Source organism: Populus euphratica, unplaced genomic scaffold, assembly GCF_000495115.2.
Source record: "Populus euphratica unplaced genomic scaffold, PopEup_1.0 scaffold480.1, whole genome shotgun sequence".
NCBI classification, from domain to species: Eukaryota; Viridiplantae; Streptophyta; class Magnoliopsida; order Malpighiales; family Salicaceae; genus Populus; species Populus euphratica.
The window spans coordinates 95,453-121,865 of record NW_011500359.1 but is presented as its reverse complement, the minus strand read 5'-3'; the positions used below and the strand labels follow the sequence as shown (position 1 = coordinate 121,865).

Below are 26,413 nucleotides of genomic sequence, written 5' to 3'. Positions count from 1 at the left end.
TTTTTGTATCCCTTGAGCTTATGAAATATCCTTTTTTTTTTTTTAGAAAAAAGAAAACTTTTGGCATACTTTGTGTTTCAAGTGTGGATATTAGATTTTAGTAAATATGATACTTCGAGAAACTTTTTCCCCCCCCTTTAATTCGATGATAAGGATCCTCTGATACTCCTTCAAGTCTTCTTTCTTAACAGTTTTAAAGATGTATCTTTACATAATCTTAGGGACTGTTTGGCAGCAGCGGTTGAATTATTATTTGGCTAGTTTTTGAAATTTTGTTTTTGTGCTTTTAATGTTAAAAATAATTTTTTAAAATATTATTTTAATATATCTTTAAAAAAAAATATTTTAAAAAATAACTTCTCTTACAAACACTCCCCTTAATATATTTGGAAACAATTAATAATTATTTCTTTATGCTACTTTTAAGGCCTGAACTTGGAAAATTAAGGAGCATATTTCCTTGATTATCAAATCAACACCTTGGGGTTATGTGAAATTATAATTATTTATATTGTTTTTTATTTAAAAATATATTAAAATAATAATTTTTATTTTTTAAAAAATATTTTTTATATTTTTATATTAAAATATTTTAAAAATATTATTAATTTAAAGAAAAAAATATTAAAATATTAAAAAAATTTAAAAATATTTTTAAGACACTAAAACCACCTCCAGCAAGCCTTCCTTGTAGCGCTTCAATGGATTGGTCACCTTTTGATCATGGGCCAGCCTCTACTGCTTTCTCCTTTAAAATATTTTTAGGCTATCCTATTCTCGATAGAGTTGGACTAAGCAGGGTATCCGCTTAAAAAAACATTAACAAAACTTTTCTGCAACTCAAAAAAAAAAAGGCTTAAAAAAACATTAACAAAACTTTTCTGTAACTCAAAAAAAGAAAAAGTGCAGGTTATGCATTTTTTAGCATTAATATTTTTTCCATTATAAACAGAAAAGAGAGGATATAATATGTATTAATAAATATTTAAAAATAAAAATGCTAATCATTAATTAAAGACTGAGTCTTGTAACTACGTCTAGTCAAATGCATATCAATCTTCAAAATTATATAGGAGAAATAACAGCAGTGGGCTAGGGCTATTTAGAAATAATTCTTAGTAGCAATAATTAAATTTAATTATAGTGTTTCAAATTGATTTGGATCCAGTTGATTGATAAATAAATTAAATTTATATGTTAAATTCATTTTATTCATTTGCAATGGGCTATTCATTAACTTTCCTGATAATTATTTTAAATAAACTAGTTTTAACATTAATTATTTCTTTTTAGTATAGTAAATGAGAAATGTTTTGCTTTTATTTACTTTTATAATATTTTTAGAGATTGAATTCCATTTAAAATTCAATTCTCGACACTCTAAATTATTCCAAACATAAACTTTTATTAAAAAATTAATTAAATTCAATTTATAGAATTTCAAATAACTTGTAAGTGTAGTCCATATGATTTTTTGATAGGTGTAAAATTCATTTCCAATAGCTGGTTGTACTTCAAATTGCATAACATATTTGTTCAAAGCCCTGCTAATATAACTGAGATATTGAACCAAGATATAGTTCTGTATGATTTATGATAATAGGGTCCAACCTTGGATTTTATTTGAGATTATTTATTGAATTTAATTTAGTTATTATTAAACATTTTATTTAGTGGGTTATAAGTTCAATTACTTGTTCTAGTTAGGATTTAGTATTTATATGTTATTTTTGTAAATGTTTGAAAGTTTTTATTAAATTGAATAAAATTTGTAAATTTTTTTAAACCCTTTTTTTTTTTTTATCTTGAGCAGTCTTTTCTTTTATTTCTTTGACTTCTTCTTCTTCTTAGCTTCTTATTTCTTATTTTTTTTATTTTTTTATTCTTTTTAGTTTTGTATCAATTTTTTTTCTTTCTCACAACTACTAAATGATCACTCACAATATCCTCAAATTCATTAACAGTTTGTAAACCCTAGATTATTTTATGGGAAGCTCTTATCAATATAGATTTTAAAAAAAGAAGAGGTGTGCTGCCCAAATCTACCACAAGCTGAGAACCACGATTCAACCACACAAACCACATCACCTACCATCCATATCACAACTCGACAGCCTCTCCCTAGAAAAAACAAGCCACAAGATTTGCTTTCCTGAAATTACAGCAGCCTCCACAAACAATTTCCTTTCAAAGTCAGATCCAATCACCATCCGATCTTGTCAGTAAGAGTTTGTTTTTTTTAAAGAAAAATACATGCATATCCCTTACAGCCGAAGACTTTGTTTAAAGCAAGCCAATATTTTGTGAGTTGGAGTCCATGATATTCCAGCAGAAGGTCTAGCATCAATAGGGCGTATTTTTTTTATCAAAAGAAAGCATAGTGGGTGAAAAGCTAAAGCTTTATTTTAATTAAAAAAGAAAGAAAGAAGCAGAATGCATTTTAAGCTAAAGATATATATCGTTACCCTTTTGATTTTTCTAGAGACTAAAATATCTTCAGTTTAAAATGTATTCTGTTTATATTGTTACTCTTTTGATTTTTCTAGGGACTAAAATATCTTCAGTTTAAAATACATTCTGTTTATATCGTTACTCTTTTGATTTTTCTAGGGACTAATATATATATATATATATATATATCATGACAGTGTAAAAAAATATCAAAGTAATAACAGCAAAAAAAGATTGTACCAGTAAAGACACCATTGCTTCAGTGGGGTATTAAATAACAAGAGGTTTTGTGTTCCAAAAATTTTTATCCATATTGAGTTTGATGGTTTAAGTCTTGGTCAATAAATTTCTTTTCCTTTAATTTTACTTTTCTAGTTTGCACTTATTGTCATTAATTTACTTCTGTGCCTAAAAAAAAATCATCTTCCATTTTTATATTTTTATATGTTAATTTTTTCTTATCAATCACTTTTATCATTGGTATCTAGCCATATATCTAATATATAGTTTTCTTTGTTTATTGTGAGTCTTTATTTATAACATTGTATTTGATCAATCATTTATACTTAAAAAGTATAGCATTGCATGCTTATAATCTTCCTAATGTATTCTAATCTTAATTAATCTTGATGTTAAAAATAAAAATGAGATTAGCTTTATTTTTATATTGTGATTTCACTAGTAAAATTTTTTTATGATCTCAATTTCAATGTCATAATCATCAAGTGTCCAACCCTAGTCTATGTTTACCGTGGATTCAACTCTTAGTGATACTCTTAGGGCTATATAGAAGGAATTCAACCTTTAGAGAATTCTCAAATAAAGCACCCAAAGATTAGTAAATATTACAGAAATAACTGTTATAGGCAAGCTCACTCCAAGTGCTATCAGTATGACAATTATTTAGGTTATTCTAAGACATGATGGCCTTGATGAGAAAGTCATAAGCCTTGACAAAATAAAAACCTTCACTTTTGACGATCATCATAACTCTCGAATCTTTAATATGTTAATTTGTAACATGAATCACTTCTTTGAGTTGCATAACTTGTCTAAAAATAGAAAAGTTATATTTTTTTTAAGATGAAACTCATTATTAAAGCCTAACTTTATTAGAAAGATGTTAAGAATTATCTAGAGATAAGTAAACCTCCAATCATTTATTGAAATAAAATAAAATAAAATAAAAATTAGAGGAGAAGCACCTATTCCAATCTTATATGATTAAACTTTTACACCAATAGAATAATCTTAAACAAAAGAACAAATCTATTAGTGAGTACATAATACACTAATACTATGAGATGCTTATAAAAAGAAAAATAAAGGTAAATAAATTATCAATGAAATATTTTACGATGAATTTAAAGGTTTGATGTGCTAAAAGTCAAAGTTTTGGTCCTGGCTTTGTCAATTGTACCTCTAAACCCTTAGTCATACAAGAATAAAAGGATATAGGTGGAAAAAAAATTATTATGTTCAATTATATGAACTCAATCTTGAGGATTTTAGTGGTTTAGATGATAAGGATATACAAAAAGAGGGGTTTAACACAATAAGACCAAATGAGTTAGAGAATTAATATTGATATCCTATTTTTCTAAATATTATGAAGTTTTTGATGAAATAATTAAAGAATTACTGAGTTGCATATTTTTTAATCCACATTCTTCTTTTTAGTTTGTTTTAATTCTTAGCTTCTTTATTTCCTGTTTTAATTCTTTTAGTTTATAGTTCCGTATCTAAGACTCACTTGCTCTTCACTCTCTCTCCCTATGATCCCTCACACTCTATTTTTTTTTGTCCCACCCAAAAACATTGCTGCTTGAGCTTCTTAGAGATCATATCTCAAAGATCTGCCACCTATAAAAAGAACTTTTATCTATTGCACCACTAGTCAGTTTCTGTTGGGAAAACTAGGAACAACCGAACACTAATTTACCTAGATTACAATTCAGCGGAATACAAGTCTCAATCCTTTCCCTCTTTATGCAGTAAAATCAGAATAAAACAGTGATCAAATATAATACAAATAATCACACAAATTAACACCATGATTTTAACGTAGAAAACCCGATGCGGGAATAACCATGAGATCGTAGTCCACCTAAAAACTTCCACTATCAATAAATAATAGGTTTATAATTATTCTTCCTCATATTCAACTAAGAGATACAACTTATATATCATGAAGAACAACTTATTCTCGGATTACAACAAGATTAAAGGACAATTATTTGAGAAAAACTCACAATACTGATAGCCCTATTTTCTAGCAAAACGGCCAGTTTACACACCATCAATCTTCGATCCAATCATCTTGAATGAAGAGTAACGTGTCTAGAAGTTGCCGTTAAAATCTTAGCCCGATCTAACGGTGAACAAGCTGGAAATCGAAGGAAGAACACAGGCTACTCTGCTGCCTCTTCTTCTTTCTTTCTCTCTTGGTTTTTTTCTCCTATCTTCTATTTTTCACACTACGTCTACAGTGGCAACTTCATCTTTTAATTCAAAGACAGCTTACTAATTAATGTGGTGGTCCCACCATCACATGGTGTGGGAGCTTACATAACAAATCTTCCCCTCACGCACCATGTAAGGAATTGCTATACTGGCGATCAACATGTAAGCTTCAATTTAGGAGGTTCTAACAAGCCTACTTCCCTTCTGCAAAACTCAAACTTCTCTTTTGGTAGAGGTTTGGTCATCATGTTTGACACGTTGTTATCGGTATGGATCTTTTTAATAACAAATGACTTTATCTCCATAACATCTCAAATTCATTGATATCTAACCTTAATGTGTTTTGATTGAGATGAAAAGTAGGATGCTTACTGAGATGGATTGCACTTTGACTATCAGAGTGCAACACAAAGTTCTCTTGAACTAGGCCAAGTTCATGTAAGAACTTCTTCATCCATAACAACTCTTTACCCCCTTCTGTAAGAGCAATATATTCAGCCTCTATAGTGGATAATACAACATATTTTTGCAACCTTGATTGCCATGAGACTGCTCCCCTTGCAAACTTCATCAAGTATCCTGATGTGGACTTTTTAGAATCAACTTCACCAGCCATATCTGCATTTGTATATCCTTCCAACACAGGTTTATCATTACCAAAATATATACTGAAACTAGAAGTACCTTTGAGATACCTGAGTATTCATTTCACTGCTGAACTGAGTTCTTCACCTGGATATCAGAGGAAACGACTAACCACAACAACTGCATGAGCTATATTTCACCTTGTGCAAACCATGACATACATCAAGCTACCAACTACGGATGTATAAAGAATCTTTTTCATCTTATCTCTTTCTTTATCACTTGAATGACACTGCTTAGAACTTAGTTTAAAGTGGCTTGCAAGTAGAGAACAAACAGGTTTGGAGTTGCTCATGTTGAATCTCTCAAGTATCTTTTGAACATATCTTTCCTGAGATAGCCAAAGTTTCTCCTTCTTCTTGTCACGTGTGATCTTCATGTCAAGAATCTATTTTGCTAGCCTAAGTTTTTCATTGCAAAAGATTTGCTTAACTCTACCTTTAAAATCTAAATCTTCTTAGCATCATGGCCAACAATCAACATATCATCCACATACAACAAGAGAATAATAAAGTTTCCATCTGGAAACCTTTTCATAAATACACAATGATCAGAAGTGGTCCTGTCATAACCATGATCCACCATAAAAGAATCAAACTTCTTATACCATTGTCTTAGAGCTTGCTTTAACCCATATAGGTTATTTTTCAACTTGCAAACTAACTGCTCTTTACCTTTTGCTTTAAACCCTTCAGGCTGCTCCATGTGTAGATTTCTTCATCTAAATCACCATAGAGAAAGACAGTTTACACATCAAGCTATTCAACTTCAAGATTCAAACTAGTAGTTAAGTTAAGCACAACTCGGATTGAAGACATCTTGACCACCGGTGAAAAGATTTCTTCAAAATCAATACCCTTTTTCTGACTGAAACCTTTCACAACCAATATTGCCTTATACCTTGGTTGTGAGCAATGTTCATCAATTTTCAACCTAAACACCTATTTGTTCTTAAGTGTTATTGCTCTCTTACCTTTAGGAAGCTTTACTAACTCAAAGGTATGGTTTTCATGCAAGGATTTCATCTCTTCTTGCATTGCTTTCAACCACTCACTTTTCTTCTCATGTGACATAGCTTCATCAAAGCATTCTGACTCTCCCCTATCAGTAACCAGCATATACTCATGAGGAGAATATTTGGTGGAAAGTTGGCGAAGTCTAGTTAACCTTCTCAATTGTGGCTCATCTAGAGCTTTCTACATAACCTATTCAGGAATAACATCAATATCATCATTAACGGATTCAGGATCACCAACTAATGGCTCAATAAGAGAATCACCATTATCATCATACTGCAAGTCTCTCCCGTGATTAGAAGGCATTAAAGGTAACTATGGAGTAGGTCTTGGATTTGAACTAAAAGGAACAAAACCAGTAGACTCTGTTTTCTCTTTTTGTTCAAAGTCTTCAATGGTTTGATCTTAAAAAAAGATAACATCTCTGCTTCTCATAATTTTCTTCTCCTTTGGATCCCACAACCTATAGCCAAACTCATCATCTTTAGAGCCCAAGAAAATACATTGTTTTGTTTTATTGTCAAACTTAGACTTTTCATCTCTAGGAACATATAGAAATGTTCTGCATCCAAACACTCTCAAGTGTGCATAAGAGACATCCTTTCCTTTTCAAACTCTATCTGGAACATCAAATTAAAGAGGAATTGATGGAGAAAGGTTAATCATGGTAACTACAGTCTTCATTGCCTCACCCCAAAAGAACTTAGGCAACTTTGCATAGGAGAGCATACATCTAATTCTTTCAACAATGGTTCTGTTAATTCTCTTAGCCACTCCATTCTGTTGTGGATTCTTAGAAACTATTTTCTCTAATTCATATCATGTTCCCTGCAATACTTCTTAAAAGGGCCCCTATATTCACCACCATTGTCAGCTCGAATACATTTAAGCTTTCTATCAGTTTCTCTTTCAACTCTAGTATGGAAATCCTTAAAGACATCAAGCACCTGATCTTTGGATTTCAAACAAGTGGCCCAAACTTTCCTAGAGTGATCATCAATAAAACTAATAAAGTATAATGCACCTCTAAGAAACATATCAATCATAGAGCAAACATCAGTATGAACTAAATCAAAAACATGTGATCTTTTATGTAAAGGTGATCTTTGAAACGCAACTCTGTATTGTTTACCAACTAAACAATGAGTACATGTGTTCAAGTTCATACCTTTTAATGGAAGGTAGTTCTTCTTGGAAAGGATGCCAAGGCCTTTCTCACTCAAATATCCAAGTTATTTATGTCATAGATCAATAAAGCAATCTTCAATTGCATTCACCTCCCCTTTGATAATCTTGGCTTGTAACATGTAAAAATCCATCTTCTTCCCTTTAGCAACAATCAAGGAATTTCTGGAGAGCTTTCATTTTCCATCTCCAAAGTGATTGTGATATGACTTTCTATAACAAGTGCATGAGACTCAGAAGTGCTTGTTCCTTTCTTCCTCTTCTCTTCATTGAGGATACAATTCTTCACTGTTTTCAAAGTGATCTTTTCATTCAAAGTAGAATTACTAAGTGACACCACCAAAGTCTCCCAACTATCTGGCAATGAACTCAATAGGATTAGTGCTTGTATTTCATCGACTAACTCAAGATTTATCAATGAAAGTTGATTCAAGAACCCTTAGAATACATTTATATGCACTGAAGCTTCTTCACCATCTCTATACTTCAAATTCACAAGGTCTCTAATTATAAAAACCTTGTTTTGTGCATTCTCCTTAGCAAATGTTTCTTCCAACATCTTTTAAACTGTATAGCAGTCATGTTCTTAATAAATATGATTAATGGACTTAGAAGATACCCATTTTTTAACATTAGCAGTAGCTTTTCTATTAAGCCCATTCTATTTTGCATCATTCGTTTCATCAAGCTTTATTCATTTACATTCAATCGGCAAAGCCAAATCATTGTAATATAAGTGATCCTCCATTATTGTTTTCCAAAGAAAATAATTAGAGGAAGTGAGCTTTATCATGCTTGAATCTTTCTTTTTCATTTTAACTACATAAGAAATTCAATCTATACAACCAGTGCTCTGATACCATTTTTTTGGGAAAACTAGGAACAACCGAACACCAATTTACCTGGATTATAATTCAGCGGAATACAAGTCCCAATACTTTCCCTCTTTGTGCAGTAAAATCAAAATCAAACAATGACCAAATATAATGCAAATAATCACACAAATCAACACCATGATTTTAATGGGAAAAACCCAACGCGGGAAAAACCATGGGACCGTAGTCCACCTAAAAACTTCCACCATCAACACATAATAGGTTAATAATTATTCTTCCTCAGATTCAACTAAGGAATATAACATATATATCATCAAGAACAACTTATTCTCGGATTACAACAAGATTAAATGAGAATTATTTGAGAAAAACTCACAATACTGACAGCCCTATTTTCTATCAAAACGGCCAGCTTACACACCACCAGTCTTCAATCCAACCATCTCGAATAAAGAGTAACATGTCTAGAAGCTGCCGTCAAAATCTCAGCCCGATCCAACGGTGAACAAGCTGGAAATCGGAGGAAGAACATAAACTACTTTGCTGCCTCTTCTTCTTTCTTTCTCTCTCAGTTTTTTTCTCCTCTCTTCTATTTTTCACACTACATCTATAGTGGCTTTTCATCTTTTAATTCAAAGACAACTTACTAATTAATGTAGTGGTTCTATCAATCCATGGTACGGGGTCATACACAATAATTTTATGGTGAGGAAAATTGTTTATTTTGCCACATTAGTTGCGACCAGCTTAACAGCGGTTGGGCTTTTTGGAGTCTAGCTGTCAGGCTATGAGTCATGAGTGAGGAGAGGACACAAGTTTTAGACTCCATGGTTTTGGGTTTTCTAGATGGTTTTGCAAGAGTGTAAAGGGAAAAGAATGCTCCGCAGCATGTATTTTGGAAGAATAATGTTTTTGGTGTCATGCAGTTTTTGGAAGAATAATTTGTTTTAAAAACAGGGAAATTAAGACAGTAAATAGAAAGATCAGCAAGAATTTCAACAAAGAGAACCCATCAATTTGAAAAATAATGGATAGTGGGAGCGCCTGAAAGGAGTGCAGATATCACCTCCCCAATCCTTCTTCCTCTTCTTTATAAAGTTATCCATTGCATTTCATGCACAAACAATTTATTCTGTTATGACCAAAACAAGGAAGCTCGCTATTTTCTCAATTTTTATGAGCATTTCATCGCTTTATTGATTCATAAAAAGAAGTATAAATCTGACCATTCATTAACGAATACAAGACAAAACTTACTTGTCCCTCGCTAATCTTTCTGAAGCCTAGTCTTCTTGTCCAGATTGACTCAGCTGCTGGTAGCACCAGTTGTTCCACATTCAGGGAGCACAATAACCTCTCAATGCACAAGAATAATGGATTGAAAAGGGAGTTGAAAGCTTAAAAAAACCAACATTTCATGAAATGCAATGTACCTTATAGTCAAAAGCACACAATACATGCTCCCAAATTCCTGGCCAGATATATTTCTCCCGCATAAAGTTAAAGAGAGAACTTTAAAGCTCTGAAAGTCCTGAGAAATTAAAGAAATTAGAGGCAGACAACCAGAACCAGCCATTGATGCTGCTAAACGAAGCATGTAAATTCTCTTCAGAATGTTCTCGTCTCTCAATACTCTAGCTCGTTGAAAGAGAAAGTGATTGAGAAGTGAAGGCAGAAGGATAGAACATCAGTCTTCTACTGGTGTAACGTGGGAGGGGATGAATGCACAAGGGAACAATTGAAAATAAGAACCCTTCGTTCCAATCCCTTCATTATCATGAATTATAATTTAGGGGCCAAATCGTTCCAATCCCTTCATTATCATGAATTAGAATTTAGGGGCCAAAAAAAAAAGAGAGATTTTCTCATTTCTCTTGTTCGCCAAACTTTCATCCAACCAAATTGTCCTTTGTAACCCAGAATGCGATAGCACATGTCAAGTGAGAATAATTTCCACTCTCTAGAGCGCCTACATAGAAAAAGAAGAAAATTAATAATTAGCCTTAAATTCTGATGAGATAGAATTATCATGATTTATTTGAAAAGCATGACTGATTAACTTCACATTTAAGATGAAAATTCATATCACAATATAAGGAAAATGAAAAGCTTTGACTTGCACAAAGCATCAGGTGACAAACCCTACTCATGGCTTAAACGAGCTTTTGAAGTAACAGCATGAACATCAAAGCCATGCCAGGCCCTCAGCTAAGTCGCAACAAACACAATTCCAATCCTTTTACAGGTAAGGACCTTTCTAATTTTCCTATCATCTTCATCATCATTCACATTGCAAGATTTAAATTATTAGTTTTTCTCAAGGTGGACGGACGGCGTTAGTTCCTCTGCTTTTCCCTTTTTCTGTTGATAGCGGAGAGCTAATGATTCACATGAGCTTTGAAAGGAGTTTCATAAGGTAGCATTCCGCATTTTCTAAAAGCTCTTCTGTTTGATATTTTTATTCAGAAGGTTCCTTGTCCATTTGACTCAGTGCTCAATTCAACTCATCTAGACCAAGACTCAATTCCAAACTAGCTGGGGCTGACTTCAAGGATCCACTCCCCCCTTTCCTCCATTTTGTTCTGTTATGAGCTAAACACTTGATAAAATGAATTGGACTCTCCCCGTGAATTAAATGTGGACAGTGCATTTTTCTTCGTCTGTAAAAGTGAAAAATATGTAGATTTCTTTCTCTTTTGCAAAGAGGAAGAGAAAAGGAAATAAATAGTAAAACACAACTTATTTTTTCACTTGCCAAACTAAAATTTCTCGCATTAATATCTACCTCAACCTCCAGTTTTTATCATTTCAATAAATGTACCCAAGAAAAAAGACATCCAAAAAATGATATTGAAGATGAAAAAAGAATAAATTAAAGGCAAATTCACACAGTTCTCTGCATAATAGCTGCTTGTGTTGGTGGGAAAAGGAAGCAGAAATCCAAGAAGGCACACAAGAACTTACTCGAAAAATTGCAAAAGCAATGAAAGATCTTCTCGGTTGCGACTCTTTCCCATCAGAATTTGCCACTGCACATCACATGCAGTTTCACCAACAAGTAGTCCTTTCTCGACATGCTTTATATTTATGATATTTAACAGCGAACCAGGAATTTTCTGCACGCCAGTAGAAACAGAATTCTGATGGGAGAGATACATAGATATTATTGCAGTCTTGACAGCAGAACCATTTATCTTCGGGGATTTCCTATGGTGAAATATTCAAGAAAAAAATAGTAAATACTTCTGGAAGATCATAAACGCAAGCTGTTTTGAGATAATGGACTTAATTTTAGATCAAATAGTCCACTTTCCCGCAAGTAACCAACATGAACTCCTTTTCGCACTGAAAGAGAGCATAACAGTAAGCATCTATAGTAAGAAAAGCATATATAAAGATTATAGGAACCAAAAGCAAAATTTGATGAATGACTAAATTGAACTAAACAAGCAAAGATCAAGGAAAACTCAAAAACAAATCTGTGTTCATTGACCGGTAGGAAACCCTTCTACAAAAGGAACTTGGGGCTTGGAGCTCTTGGTTGCTAGGAATTCTATATTAATGGAAGCATTAACTAATCTATTGCTCTACAAAAGCTGTGTAATCCTTAATAACTAATTAATTCCATCTCCGCTAATCAGCTGCTATTGTGAATTTCTTATTTCATCAGTAACTCATTGCCCTCTCCTCGTAAAGTTGCCACAATGATCCAACGAAAGGTACAATCAACCAGATAAATTAACGCTCCATAATCTTGACTTAGTGTATGAAAATTTAAGCAAGGACATTCTGAGCTCGTAAAATACAGACCTTACAAAGACCATGCAAAAGTTAAAAAATTACATCCTTGGTGAAATATATAATCGTAGGAGTGACAAAAAGGTCATTGGCCAATTTTATAATAACATCAAGTACTTCTCCTAAAAAAAATGACTTCCTACTATTTGCTAGGGTAAAATCTATTAGAAATTCCAAGAGATTTAACCTGCAAACAGCACAACCACCAACATCATATTCTGGAGTTTTAACAACTCGAGTCAGCCGGATGACATTAGGTCTTGCAAAATTGCCTTCGTCAATTTGGACAACGCCAAGCACCTTCAGGAGTGTCCTGTAAATCCAAACATGCTGCAGCACAAACAAATACAAGATGAAATGGACAAGTATTCATGAAAAAAGAAGGTAAACTTCAATAATTATAAATCACAATGCACTCTATTTAAATTGGGGAGTAATCTTTTTTTTCCACCAACGAATATTCGAGAGCAGAAAAAACAGTTTGTTTGTCATATGGAACTTGAGAAAAATGCACCAGCAGAAAGGGATGTGGGTTGAGACAGTGAGACAAGTAAAAGCAGCCCAACCCACCTAGCATGGAGAAGAGATTCTTATGTTATGACAATTTAAGCATGCAGAATGAATTTGAAGGCAGTACTTCAGAAGATGGAAAATGCAGGGGAAAGAAATGACAAGAAACTAGTCTTGTGAGTAGAAGCAAATGAAATGTTCATAAACTACACACCTGAAAACAAGTAGAAAACAGAGTTCCGAGTAGTGAAGAGAACATTCACCTGCATGAAAAGCACGAGGGCAACTCTGAAAAAACATTAGATCCCCTCCATCTCCACCTTCTGCACACATATCATCACCAATACCTGTGGTAATGTTTTGTCCATTTGCCAACGAAATAGCTATATCGTGGAGGCTCAGTTCATTAGAAGTATAAATGTGACGGTAGCTGCATAAGAGAACACTTGATTATGAATAAGAAAGAGATCAATTAACCAGGGAAAGGTCCATCTACTTCCAAAGGCTACTCACGGCGGACGCCTGGCAGACATTCCAGCATGAGACTCAAACTGTGAAGGGCTAATCTGTCACCAATAGATTAAAGGAACAATAATGAGTGGGATAATGAGAGGGCTGTGGCCATCACATGCAGCTCCAGATATGATGTTAATATACAGCATAGCAATCTTACCTCTACTTCACAACAACTACAGGCAACACCATTACCCAAAAAACCATTTCTTTTTACCAAACTGCTCAAACTTTTATATTAATTCTAAAAAGACCTCATTAAATATAAAATACAACCTATCTTTGTTGTTCCTTTTGATATCTCTATCTCATTACTCATCAGAAGAACAGAAGAACAAAAGGAACATATTAATACTACTTCAGATATGTAAGTTGTTTTTACTAGGAATTGTAAAGTTTAGATAATCTCAATATATAAGTTAGGTGAACAAATTCAAACTATTGTTTTGAATTAACATAGAAATATTATAGCAGTTTGATCCTTTTTAAATTAATGGATATTAAACTCGCGACATAGTTCAGAAATCTATATAATCTATGATAACAGGAGACAGTCCAACCCTTGTGCTAATAAATTATATTTAAAATTATTTATTAGATTTAATTTAACTATCATGTTGGATATTCTATTTACTGAGCTATTTTAAATTTTACTTTGGTTTATTTGCTATGCTTGATTTAATTATTATTTAATATTTTATTTAGCGAGCTATAAATTCAATAGCTTATTCTAGTTAGACTTTTTATATTTATATGTTATCTTTTAAATGCTAAATAACTTTTAATAAATTGAATAAAATTTACAGAACTACAAGCTTCTGCATTCCTTCTTTTCTTCGTCTTTCACTTCTCTTTATTTGACTTCTTTTTATCATTTTATTTCTTATTACTTCTTCATCTTCTTAATCTGTTTTACCCCGCATGATGAATGAAAAGCATGCTTCCATTTGTTGATAGACATTCCTGTAGCTGACAAAATCCATAAGGATGGATGACAGTACACAAAAGTGGTAGTAAAGGAGAGATCAAAGCAAAGAAGAGAGAGATCCAGCAGAACCGAAGACCTGAAAATGCATTCTTCTGTTTAACAAAAATGATATAAATAATGGAAACCAACTCTTCTCAAAACAATCCAGGTCCCAAGTTCTACTCTAGTTCTGGCAGCAAAAGGCACCAAAGGCCATTCTGACAAAAAACTTTCCAAGCTTTGTGGGACCAAAAGGTTTCTTATCTTCACACAAATTATATTGTACAAGGTGCATAAATGGGAATTACACAACACCTCTATTATACATCCACGACGACCGCCCACAGCTTTTTGACATTATGTATCTCATCATCACATGCAAGGACCTCGTGCCCTCATAAAAAAGATATTAGGCCTAAGACGAGGAATGGAAAAAATATATATTAAAACTAACGTGAAAAATACCCAGCACTACCAACCCATCGTGATAAACAACCCGGAAGACGACTTCTACCTGCTTGTGGCTCAATTTACAACCGGCGAGTGGTCCTGAACTGCAACCGTTAGCACAAGAAAGGGAAACCAATCGCCTCCTGCAACCTGGTTCTCGAACTTGTAGCTTAACCATCTCAAGGCCTAGCAATTGCGCATAAAATTAAAAATCAGAAAGCCTTCACTTTTTTGTCAGGAACAGCGATCACAAGTTCAGGAATTCCTGGATCCATCATGCTCTATACAGATGCCAGAAACCCAAGGTGCAAGCACAAGCCCAGAATGAAGTATATGTAAATATCAGAAGCACATCTATTATATCCAAGCAAGAGAGCCCCGATCATTTGTTACTTGAGGACGGCCTCTAGTTGGTGTAGGAGGTCTATTAGCATTCAACTCCTGTCATTAGAAAAACAGTGGAAACAGGATAGAGATCACTGGTCAGCGCAACAATAAGTCAAAATATTAGGCTTTGAAATGCAACAGCACCTGCATCCATGTATCTTCAATATGACGTTCAGGTGAAGCTTCTGGCGATGAAATTGCTGGTGGTAAAGGATGAATGAGTTTGGGAACCACCACAAGATCTCTTCCCAAAACTAAGATTGCCCCTGCATTATTTGCAGTACCTGCAGAAACAGGCAAGAATAGAATTGCTAAAATTAACCATGAATCTTGGAAAAATTAACTAGCTAGTTTAAGTTGATGAGTAAATACCACAATAATTGGTGGCAGAGAAAAGTGTAATCAAATGTCCTTGAGCAAAGCGCTCGAAGCCATCCATCACACATTCATGGGCGCGTACAATCAACTGAAGATCATTGTTATTGCAGAACTCCATAACACGATCAGGCTGCAAATGAAGAAACCATTCTCAATGAGCATAATTTCTCTTTTGGATTAGCACCAGGTATCCAGGCCAAGGCCCGACTAATCTTTGGGGTGCACAGGCCCTCGGCAAAGAGTTTCCCGTAAGTGCACCATGGTTAATTCAAGGGCTTTACCCAAGTCCGATGGCCCCATGGAATTGTTTGCACCTGGGAAGAGTCAAACTTGAGATCTTGGACAGGAGCACACTGCCAAGTCCCAGCTCTTCTCCACTAGGTCAACTCCATATGGTTCAATCAATGAGTATAATATGCAAGGAAAGAACTGAGTTGACATAAATAGTCATCATGGACACGACAACCAGTGCTGAAATCAAATAAACCAGCCAAATGACAACAAATCCTATAATCACAACTTTAATAAGAAGGAGAAGTCCAAAAACTCTTCATCTTATAACATGAAAGAAATTTGAGAGCATGGAACAGATGTAAGCCTAATTAAGTAGATAAAAATAAGAACCTGCTTTGAGTTTAATTTAAACAGTATCATTATTATTTCAAAAAATGTTTTAGTAATTCAAACAGACCTTAGGAACAAGTTACAAGGCAACAGACCAATAAACCATGAAACAACCTGCAGTAATGAGTTAAACACAAATACAACTGCTCTTACCCCAAATGTTACCAACCCTGGACCCCTAGCATTTGGTCGCAGTCCTTCCACGCTGTCATTTTCTGTGGGATCGGACCTATAGCAGAAGAGAAAAAATGTCATTATAGATAAATAAGTAAATGAGAGACAATATGGCAGGAGCACTGACCATAACAAATCCATGAGCACAATTGAGCCCGCTTCCATGGTAATTGGACGTTGTAGACTCTCAATCTGTTCCACATGATTTATTGAGCGACCAATACCACCATGCATGCAAATGATTTTCTTCTCAATTAGTGCTGCCAAAGGAAGCCAGTTGAACAATCGATTTATCCGATGCCAAACCCAAATTCCATCTCTCTCACCCTGTTCATCAAGCCATTTAGTTTGTAACTAACAAGTTGATAAGACGTCAAATATGTATAACAAAGTACCATTCGCTCAATGCACTCAATCCGGAAGCCAAAAAGGGCATTGATATCTGCAGCTTCATGGTTCCCACGAATTAAATGTACATTGTTGGGGTACTCAACCTACAACAGTCAAACAATATTTGCAGAGCTTGCATCAAGATCCATGGCAAAGTTTAAAGTGAATCAAAAGGATTGTTTACGTGGAGAAGGAGCAATAACTCTCCACCCCACCCTCAAAGAGAGGGAGAGAAGCAGCCACACCAAAATACCTTCAAAGCAAGCAGAAGAGTTATGGTCTCCAGACTGTGCTGGCCCCGATCAACATAATCTCCTAGGAACAGATAGTCGATATACCTGAAATTAATGGAATACAATTAGCCGCCTCATAAACCTAACAAACATGTGAATCTCTGCATGTGCACACAGGCATGAAAAAATTTATGAACACATGAAAACTGAGCATTTTCAACTCCCACCCCATTCACTGTAATCCAAACCTCAATTCCCACGTCCTGCCACCAAATCTTGCAACAAACAGCCAAAAAGAGCAACACTTGACAGCCAAAAAGAGCAACACTTGACAGCCTTCGACTGGATCAATATACAAATCCCTAACCCCTTTACCCTATACAAATACCTGATTTTGCAAATCTTAGCAGCAACCTAGAACTGCTTGTAGATGTAATAATCAAAAGATCACCTCTCAAGGTATAAATATGGGTAGCCATGGAAAAGAAAATTGTATAAAGCATCTGAGTTCACTACGATATAAAAATGGGTTGCTGTGGTCTATAAACATTTTCACCAGACCAATTTGAAATCCAAACCAAAATTAATCCTTGACATCAAGCATTTAAACTTTGCACAGATTAACTGATTACTTTGTACAAAAGGATTTAGAGATTGATTAACTGATTACTTTGTACAAAAGGATTTAGAGATTGCAAAGCAATCTTTTCATGGGACTTTTGCATGGAGTACATATGATTTGGTGCATGGGAAATTTGTTGCTTCTCATTTTCAGCAAGGCAGGTTATAGGTGAGGGGTTTTGTATTTTAAAAGAGGATTACTGAGAAAAATGGTTCCAGATGAACACTTTATAGAAGATTCTGTCAGGCAGCATATGTTGGGCTTAGATTCCAAAGGGATCCGAAAATATAAAAATTCATCAGATGATACGACTCATGGAATGAAATTGTGGGAGGATAGCTTTCAACAAAATTAATAGGTTACTCTGTTGGAAGTGGAAAAAAATAAATCCACCATTATCAGTCTGTCTTTCAGGACTTTTATCTCATTATTAAGTGACATGAATCAGCAGGCAGAATGTGGGAGAACCTAATAATAATCGCAAAAATGCTTACGCGATGTCACCAGCAGTTGAAGGTGAGCCATATTCATCAAAAAGGCGCATCAGATCCCCAAATTGCCCATGCAAATCACCAAATATCTTGATAGGAGCCTTAAGCTGTAAAACACTTGATTCACTTGAAAATATCCTTTCAGCACTGTCACAAAGATCTGCTATTTCGTTGCAATCTAAGAAAAATTGACGGCGAACTGGTGGTTTCCAGCCACGAGGCTTTAAGAGATGCACTACGACCTGATAAAATAGAAGCAAATCCCATTAAACTACAAAACAGAAAATTTGAGAAGAAAATTAAGTCTTGGTAAGTGATTCACTTAAAATACCAAAAACAGGTGCCCATGAACATCGAAGGCTTACAACATCTAACAAAACTTCACTTCTTACAACTAAGGAACCCAAGAAAAAGAATTAAGTTGAAAAGGGGAGGATCAAACAACACTAAAACAAGTCTAAAGAGCAATTATTTGATTTCAAACAATTTCCTTTGATCCAAAAAAAAAGAAGAAAACAAATGGTTTGGATGAATGCTAGAAATTAGGTTAGAAACAGCAGTGCAAAGCAAGACAGTTGTATATACTTGAAAACTACAACCAAAACAATCACTAAACCATAAGGTAGTCCAGATGGGGGGAAGAAACACAGCAATAAGCTAAGGGATTTGGGAAGAATTCAGCAACATAGCAGAGTTCTTGTATCCTGAATTGAAAGGTAGATGTATTCAAGACCTTGGTGCTAATGTTCTAACAAAGCACAACATACAACTATCCCATAGTCAAAAGGTAGAAAAGAATGATTATATGGCCCTTGACACTAGGGATTCCACATCTATTAGAATTTATGCCAAATAGTATATAATCAGACAGGAAGTAGTTTGAAATAGAGTTATTCAGTTGAATTAGAAAGCCAATATGGTAGCATTCAGCAACACTGAGATATTCTGATACTCAGACTCAATTTGGAACATGTCAACTGAGCCCAAGATCTCAAACTACAGAAGTAGTTAAACTGAATCTTGACTTCTTTCCACGATGCATATGCCTATCTTAGCTATCAATCAACATACGGACAATTTGATTTATGTTGAAGACAACCCCAGCAGTATACGAATTAAAGTGCTAAAGCAAGAGAATTAACAATATCAATATTTCCAGACTAATTCAGGTCAGCAGCACAAACTGCTCACATAGGCTATGTTGTATAAAGATGCATCTAGCAGCATTTTCAAATCCACAACACACATGTACTTCAAATTGAATGGTCAAATACCTTTTTCGGCACACTATTGATGGACATTTGTCGATCCAGTAGTTTCCTTGCTGCAGTTGCACTCTCAGGGGTCCCATAACTTCCCCGCCTGCCTTCATTTTCAAACTGGTCAATTGACAGCTGTCTAACCATGCCACCTAAAGCTCCACCAGTCTCAGCAGCAACAACAACCTGAAAAGGCAGTCTCAGATATAAAGTCTGATGTAAATATGCACATTTCATGCCAAAATTGACTTGAGATGATATTCAAAAGGTTTGTTAATTTTTTATACTGACAGCTCTGTGATGTAACCGAACTCCAGCAGGAACAATATTGTTCGATCCAGCAGAATCAGGCTTAATCAAAGTTGATATTTGTTTCCCACTAGGAGTAGCCTCTGCTCCACGATCTCTATCAGGAAGTTCAACTTCTCCATTAACTTGTCGTGCCTTGGCAGCAGCCAGAGTGGCACTGATAGCCTCGGCTTCTGCAGCTGATGCTTCAACCAAATACTCAACACCTTTGTTTGTTCTCCTGCATATTTATTCACATCCAGCAACTCCTTGAATGATGCACATCTACTAACTCCTTGAATAATTCACATCTACTTAGATGTAATGAAAATGAAAGACCAGATGAAGTGGCTGGCTTACCTGGGTCCAGGGAGCATCGCATTCTCTGTGCTTATATCAGTGTACATGTCACCATTTACTGGGGGAGCAACTGGATTCCCCAACACAACAGCACCATCAGGTGCTGCTTCAGGCATGGTTTGCCTATTTCTTTCATCTACAAATCCGTATCTTCCAGGTACCCTACCAGCTTGTACATTGGAAGCAGCGGCTACAGCTGCAGCATGGGAAGCTGCACTTGTTGTTTCAGCAGCAGCCAGATCCTCAGCAACAAGGAGGTCATCAAGCAACACCCCTATGTATAAACACATTTATCAAAATTCAGTACTTTGAATGTTAAGATAAGAAGGGTTCATAGTAATGAACTTTCAAAATCAATGAATTGGAAAACCTTCAATAAACTTTCTCCAAGATTGAGTTTTTAAGACATTCTTCAACATACATATCTATAGATACAAGTTAAAACATATTTTTTTCTCTTGATTGATCATTTAAATTCAGAAACAAAAACAAAAACAAAATGGTACTAAACCAGACTCCATTGCAGTCTGATTATTTGTGTTAATACATGAACCACCAAGTCAACGGTTCAAGTCAGGTGGTTGCAATATCGAAAGGAAATGAACTAAATCAGAAGAATATAAACTAGAGCTAAGTGTCAAGGACCAAGTGTTATGCTCACATTCTTATAAGTCATTGTTAAGGATGATTATAGACCACTTCATGAAGGCATCTTAACCTTACACCATGTTTAAGCTAATTGGCTTCCAATGTCATCATTCAAATCCATTTTTATCTGATGTAGTTTCAAAAAATTCCAGCCCTTTTCAGGTTACTCCAAGAAATCAAAAATGTTTGTCTGAAACTGTAAACCAGTTAATGCCCTGAACCACATATTACTAAAATTAAAAGCCATATAGGATACATTATGAAATCTGCTTGAGTTTTAACAACTATTCCATATCTTGTCAAATATAACTCCACTAAATTCCAGCAATGTCATATTCAGCCTTTCACATTCCATTTCAAAAACGATTGAGAAACATCAAGTAAAATCCTCTAACAGGTTTCCCTAGTCCATCTTTCCATAACATCCAGATAATTTTTGCTAATCACAACATAGAAATTACCTATACAGCAACTTTATTGTGTGGACATCAAGTTGGCCAAAAGAAAACTCATATAGAAAAGGCAGCAATTATTATAGAAGTAGGATCATCTCATACCACCACGTAAACCACCATAAATAAATATCAAGTCACTAACTGCAGCAGCTGCATGCCGGCATCGCCTGGTTAACTCAACTGCAGCATCTCCACCCGCAGCATCAGCACTGTACCTGCCAGTCCTTGGACTGGTAACCACAGATTTGGTATCACACCAAACTCCTGCTGCCGTATCCAACACTATACATTGGAAAACATGAGGTTATTATTCGAATTCAAGGCAGAATCATCTTTGATGACAGTAATAAACACAATGTTATTGGGAACAATTACATCACTGGAACTGAATTTTAAATTGCTCCCACCTTCACATTAAATTCAAGCTAAATAAAAATCTGACAGCTCAAAGTGATGGCATATTGGATACAGCAATGTAATTAAATGTAACTCAGGGTTTACCAGCAACACTTGATGAATCTTCTACCATGCGACCGCCACCAAGTGCACCTCCAGATACATGGAGCCTGGCATTTACAAAGACCTAAATTGCACAATTGAAGGGTAATTAATCTTCATGGACAGAAGTAAGTCAATTAAACACACTTTACTCAAGCACAAAAACCTACTGCTGCATGCTGATATCTTGGAGATGGAGAGACACCAGGAGCAATTGCCCATTCCCAACGGCCGTCCCTATGTTTAGCAAGTCCATATGCACTTGCAAGTGGCTGAATAGGTCAAGAGGCAAGGAACAAGCAACACATAAAAAGAGGTTAACAAAATCTCACATCACGATAAAAAAATAAAAATAAAAAATCACTATTCTTAGAAATAAAGTATTTCACTATGTTCTTCCAAAAAAGAAAATTCCCAAATGAAATGAAAATTTAAGAAGAAACAAAGGCATGATTTCAAAACTATAAACTCCTATTAAAAATATATTATTCCTGTAATATTGTTATTATCTAAATAAAACATGCAGCGAACATAAAGTTACACAATTCAGTCCATTCCTGGAAAAGTTGAATAGATAGTCAAGAGAAATTCCAGGCAATTTATGAACAAATTTGAGAAATCACATTAATCAAAAGTTTCAAAGCTTCAGAAACAAGAATGGCACAGAACTGACAGCTGACTACAAGAGAATGCATATGAGAAGTTTCCAAAACCCAAAGTCCCCAACAGCAGCACACACCTCGTTGTGGAAATAAATAAAAATAAATAAATAATAAAACACCAAAAGAAAATAAATCTCACTTTTCCCTTCAAAGGCTTAGGAAACCTAGAAAATTCTCTGAAATTCATTTCATTCTCTTTCACAGGTGGAAATTCTAGGTTGGGTTATATAGATTAATAAATGAATATCCACTAATGATTACTGGAGTAATTTTATAAATTTCTCCCAAAAAGCTGACGTCATTGTTGCTATTCTTGAAGAGGATTTTGTTTCCATTTTCAAATTCATGAATTAGAAAGGTCAGCAATACCATACAACTTGTTTGCCAACAAAGTTCTAACAATTAGCAATCTGAGGTTTCTTAATTAAAAAAAAAAATCAGATAACATCTCTTGAAGCAATCACTATGAAATAAACAATAAATTCCATTAAGAATTAATAACAATTTTTCTGAAATGCATTTACTATAACCAAACATTATGCATGTCAAGTTTTCAGCTCACCACACTGTTCGCATCCCTTCCCCCACAAAGCAGAAGCAGACCATCTGAGCGTGCACTTGCAGTTGCATACCTAGTCAAGTATAATAAGGGATAAGAATTTAGCTAAACCTTCAGATATGACTACAACATAAAAGTAAAACAACAAAAGCACACTAAACAAAAAAGAAGCAGCCATTTGTGATATCAATTGCAAACATGTACTTGCAAACATTGTCATTGGCACATAAAAACAAATCATTATTTCCATCTTTTTCTACCTTGCTCTGTCTCCATCTCTCCCTCTCCCATATTTTATTTTTCATTTTCTGAGAAAAGATTCAAGCTCAAATGAACGTAGGGAAAATGGTAATGACGTCAAAGAGATTATAATGTTTAGTCAATTTGCAAAGAACCATGAATTGGATATGGTTATGAAATGACAGTAGCTGAAACATTTCTTCAATGGTTACCAGAATTACAATTAGATAAGCCTCAACATCCAAATTAACATGAAACTAACACTCAAGTTTGTACATACATACAAGACAGAGAGTGTACAAAAAAATATCAGTAGGCACAAAGATTAAGTAGTAACAGTATATCTAAATCATACATTATGTTTTCATGAAAGATATATATAGAGAGAGAGTTCTACATGCATGGTGGTGGCCCTTCCCCTTCCGGTTCTAGTTTACGCCATTCATAAGGTTTGGCAGCTGTGTCCAAGGCCCACACATCAGACAAAGGCCGCTTTCCTGAAAATGATAAACCAAACAATTGTGAAAATACATAAAAGATATTGATATATGCGCATACACATGCTTGCAGTGATAACCAACATGCTAAATTTAATTCCATGTACAACATGTGAGGTGTGAGCGTTGACTGTGAAGTCACTTACCATCATTCCCTCCAATTGCCATGAGATACCTTTGACCCACCAATGCCATCACATGCCCATATCGTGGCCCTGGTCCTGGGCCTTGAACAACCACTCTACAAGAAATTAACATTCATATAAATCAAAATCACATCATTAATCAAAAGAATGAGCATGCATTTGTAAAGACTCCAACCTATGCCACCGCGGCCGTTGCTGTGTTAGGTCAAGGACATGAAGCTCCTCAGCAGACAAACCAGCTGGACCAATTCCACCCTGTGTTGAATGTAAAATTCAAGTCATACTGAAAAGTTAATACATAACAAAGTAAAGATAACCATGATCTGGTAAAAGATGTGAACTACATAGGATAATTCACCGTATGTTCACCTGAATTACTACCATAGTTCCCACAGCAGTTGCCACATGGGCAGCCCTTGGTGTGGGAGGTTCTCCAAATGGAGTAATCCTGAAAAAATACGTTCATAGTAAATAATCCCCATAGAAAAATAAGAGAAAGAAGGCAATGTTTTAGAGTAGAATTAAGTTCCTGAAATGAACAGTTCCACATGCTAAGCTTACCTAGACCATTTATTCGTTAGCACATCATAACAGTGAACATCAGCAGTGGCACCTGCTAGTCCTGCATTTAGACCAAATCATAAAGGTAATGAGATTTCATAAAACATTATCACCAAGACTCGGTAGAGAAAAAATCCATAATCTTGTGTCATTCATTTCTTGCTAATGCAATTTCAGTTCAATGTCAACATGGTATCAGACTGACACAAAAGAATGAAATGGCAACCATGTGCTACTTGGATTCAAGAAAAATAGTGCCGAATATAGGGATGCCATAAGAGCTAGGATATCAAGACAAATATCATTACAAAAACTAAATATCCATTCACCTAGCAGCTATACGCAGCTTGAACAAGACCTGTGCATTTGCAAATCACAAACTTGCCAATCACTTTTAGTTGGGCTTTGACTTAAAAGCTTCACACACCACTATAGCATCAACATTCAAGACAAACACATGATTAGCATATAGCCTAATGAAATAAATATCACAAGCCTGTTAAATTAGCAGGGCTCTAACAACAGTAGATCTCAAATATTGCCGGTATAGTTTAACTAAAAGGAACAGCAAAATCAGTGCCGCCCATGATTTTGCAGCTTGAATTTCTCAAGATTCAGTGAAAGAACAGTCAGGCTACTAGGAAGCCCAGAACCATTGAGAAATTTGCGAACCTTTAGTACCAGAACCAATGTGGACAACGCATGACCTAAAACTTCATAACCAATAGCAGAAAATCTTGGTTCAAGATCGCCAAAATAGAAAACAAACCAAGCAAAATACCCCATTTGAATTGCACTGAATTTAAACAACCCTAGAGTTCACATAACCACTAATTCCTATTGCCACTTCAAGGAAAAAAAATATCAAAATTACCAAAACATGCAGATGAGGTCACCTCCTTCCCATTTACCAGAATTCAGTAAACTATAATCACCAGGTTCTTAATAGACCTACTAACAAAACAGGCAAAAACTCGACTAAACTTGCATAACCATCTTCAATTCAATCAAAATTCCCCACGCCATATCAAAATTTCACCCTAAAATTACTAACTTATCATCAAACAATTGAACCACCAAAGTAATTAAAACCACCAATATATATACATAAAAAACATACTGATTCCAGCACTCCCAGCCGAAGAAGGAGTCCCTGTAGACGCAGAGTTTCCCTCAAGTGCCGTGGCACCACCAAACAAGATCAACCTGGGTCCAATATACCCAGGCGTGCCTTCTTCTCCAACAGCAATCACAGCAGTCAAAGTATGCCCACACCTAGGCCCAGGCCCATCCTCTTTCTTCTCTATAATCGCATTCACCACCGAATACGTAGGCGCGTGTCTCGGCCCCACCAACGGACTCTGCTGTTGCGATTGCACAACCTGCTGCGGCGCCGTTGTAGTAGTACTAGAACCCGTAACTTCCGCCGTAGACGCTGCCTGAGATCCTGCCAGCTGTTGCGACTGTTCCCCTATCTGTTCCCCATCCATTTCCGTCGGCGAAGAAGTAGCGTCTTGCACCGCCGGATCGTGATCAGTCGCCCCCAACGACGCGTCCACGTCCATTTCTCAATCAATCAACCCTGGTTTCAAGATCGGAGCTAAAATTCAAACGAATTCAAATCTCTAATTAACATTCTTGAAAGGTTCACTTCGATTATTAGATTATATCAGTTCAAAACCCTAGCTCAAGATCGTTCATTTTCAATTTCCGCGAAAAATTTCAAAAAATGAAAGGAGAGAGAAATTGTAATTTCTTTTCTATTCTTCTATTAGGTTTCTCGCTTTTCTCTCTCTAACGCCGAGCCGGTCGAGGAAAGAAAGTACACAGAGAGAGAAAAATAAAAACGGAACGGAAACAATTCTCTCTCTCTAAAAATGTATGCACGTATGAAGGATCCGTCTATCTTTGTTTCTCTCTCTACCTGGAAGAAATTTTTTTTTTGTGTAAAATACTTTTATTTAGTCCTTCTTGTTTGAAAGAGATTAAATAGTAGTCTCTTAAGTTATCAATTTTATAATTTATCCCTTTATTCTTATTCACCATTGTTTATTAAAGAAGGGATAGAATTGGATAACCATGAATCGGGTTTTGTACTATCTATATC

At 35.1% G+C, this 26,413-nt stretch overlaps 2 protein-coding genes and 1 long non-coding RNA gene across 3 annotated transcripts; 1 reads left to right on the top strand and 2 right to left on the bottom strand.

Annotated features, from left to right (window-relative positions):
- Nucleotides 1–10,785: 10,785 nt before the first annotated feature.
- Nucleotides 10,786–11,535, top strand: LOC105114036 (uncharacterized). Its single transcript, XR_840061.1, has 3 exons — nt 10,786–10,841; nt 10,919–11,012; nt 11,088–11,535. It is a non-coding gene; the product is annotated as an uncharacterized LOC105114036 (long non-coding RNA).
- A 996-nt stretch (nt 11,536–12,531) lies between these two features.
- On the bottom strand, nt 12,532–15,012 carry LOC105114042 (uncharacterized). Its single transcript, XM_011010450.1, has 5 exons — nt 14,864–15,012; nt 13,578–13,638; nt 13,418–13,470; nt 13,168–13,334; nt 12,532–12,724 (listed from the first exon to the last, which is right to left on the bottom strand). Exons 1-5 carry the CDS (start codon nt 15,010–15,012, stop codon nt 12,672–12,674), a joined length of 483 nt encoding a protein of 160 aa, XP_011008752.1. The 3' UTR covers nt 12,532–12,671.
- A 31-nt stretch (nt 15,013–15,043) lies between these two features.
- Nucleotides 15,044–26,203, bottom strand: LOC105114037 (serine/threonine-protein phosphatase BSL3-like). The gene is made up of 21 exons (XM_011010444.1): nt 25,427–26,203; nt 24,307–24,367; nt 24,115–24,193; nt 23,921–24,000; nt 23,746–23,840; nt 23,500–23,599; nt 22,866–22,935; nt 21,812–21,913; nt 21,645–21,726; nt 21,246–21,425; nt 20,041–20,314; nt 19,684–19,921; nt 19,408–19,578; nt 18,137–18,375; nt 17,041–17,125; nt 16,793–16,891; nt 16,525–16,724; nt 16,377–16,452; nt 15,594–15,729; nt 15,366–15,505; nt 15,044–15,275 (listed from the first exon to the last, which is right to left on the bottom strand). Exons 1-21 carry the CDS (start codon nt 25,869–25,871, stop codon nt 15,192–15,194), a joined length of 3,036 nt encoding a protein of 1,011 aa, XP_011008746.1. The 5' UTR covers nt 25,872–26,203; the 3' UTR covers nt 15,044–15,191.
- Between the last annotated feature and the right edge of the window lie 210 nt (nt 26,204–26,413).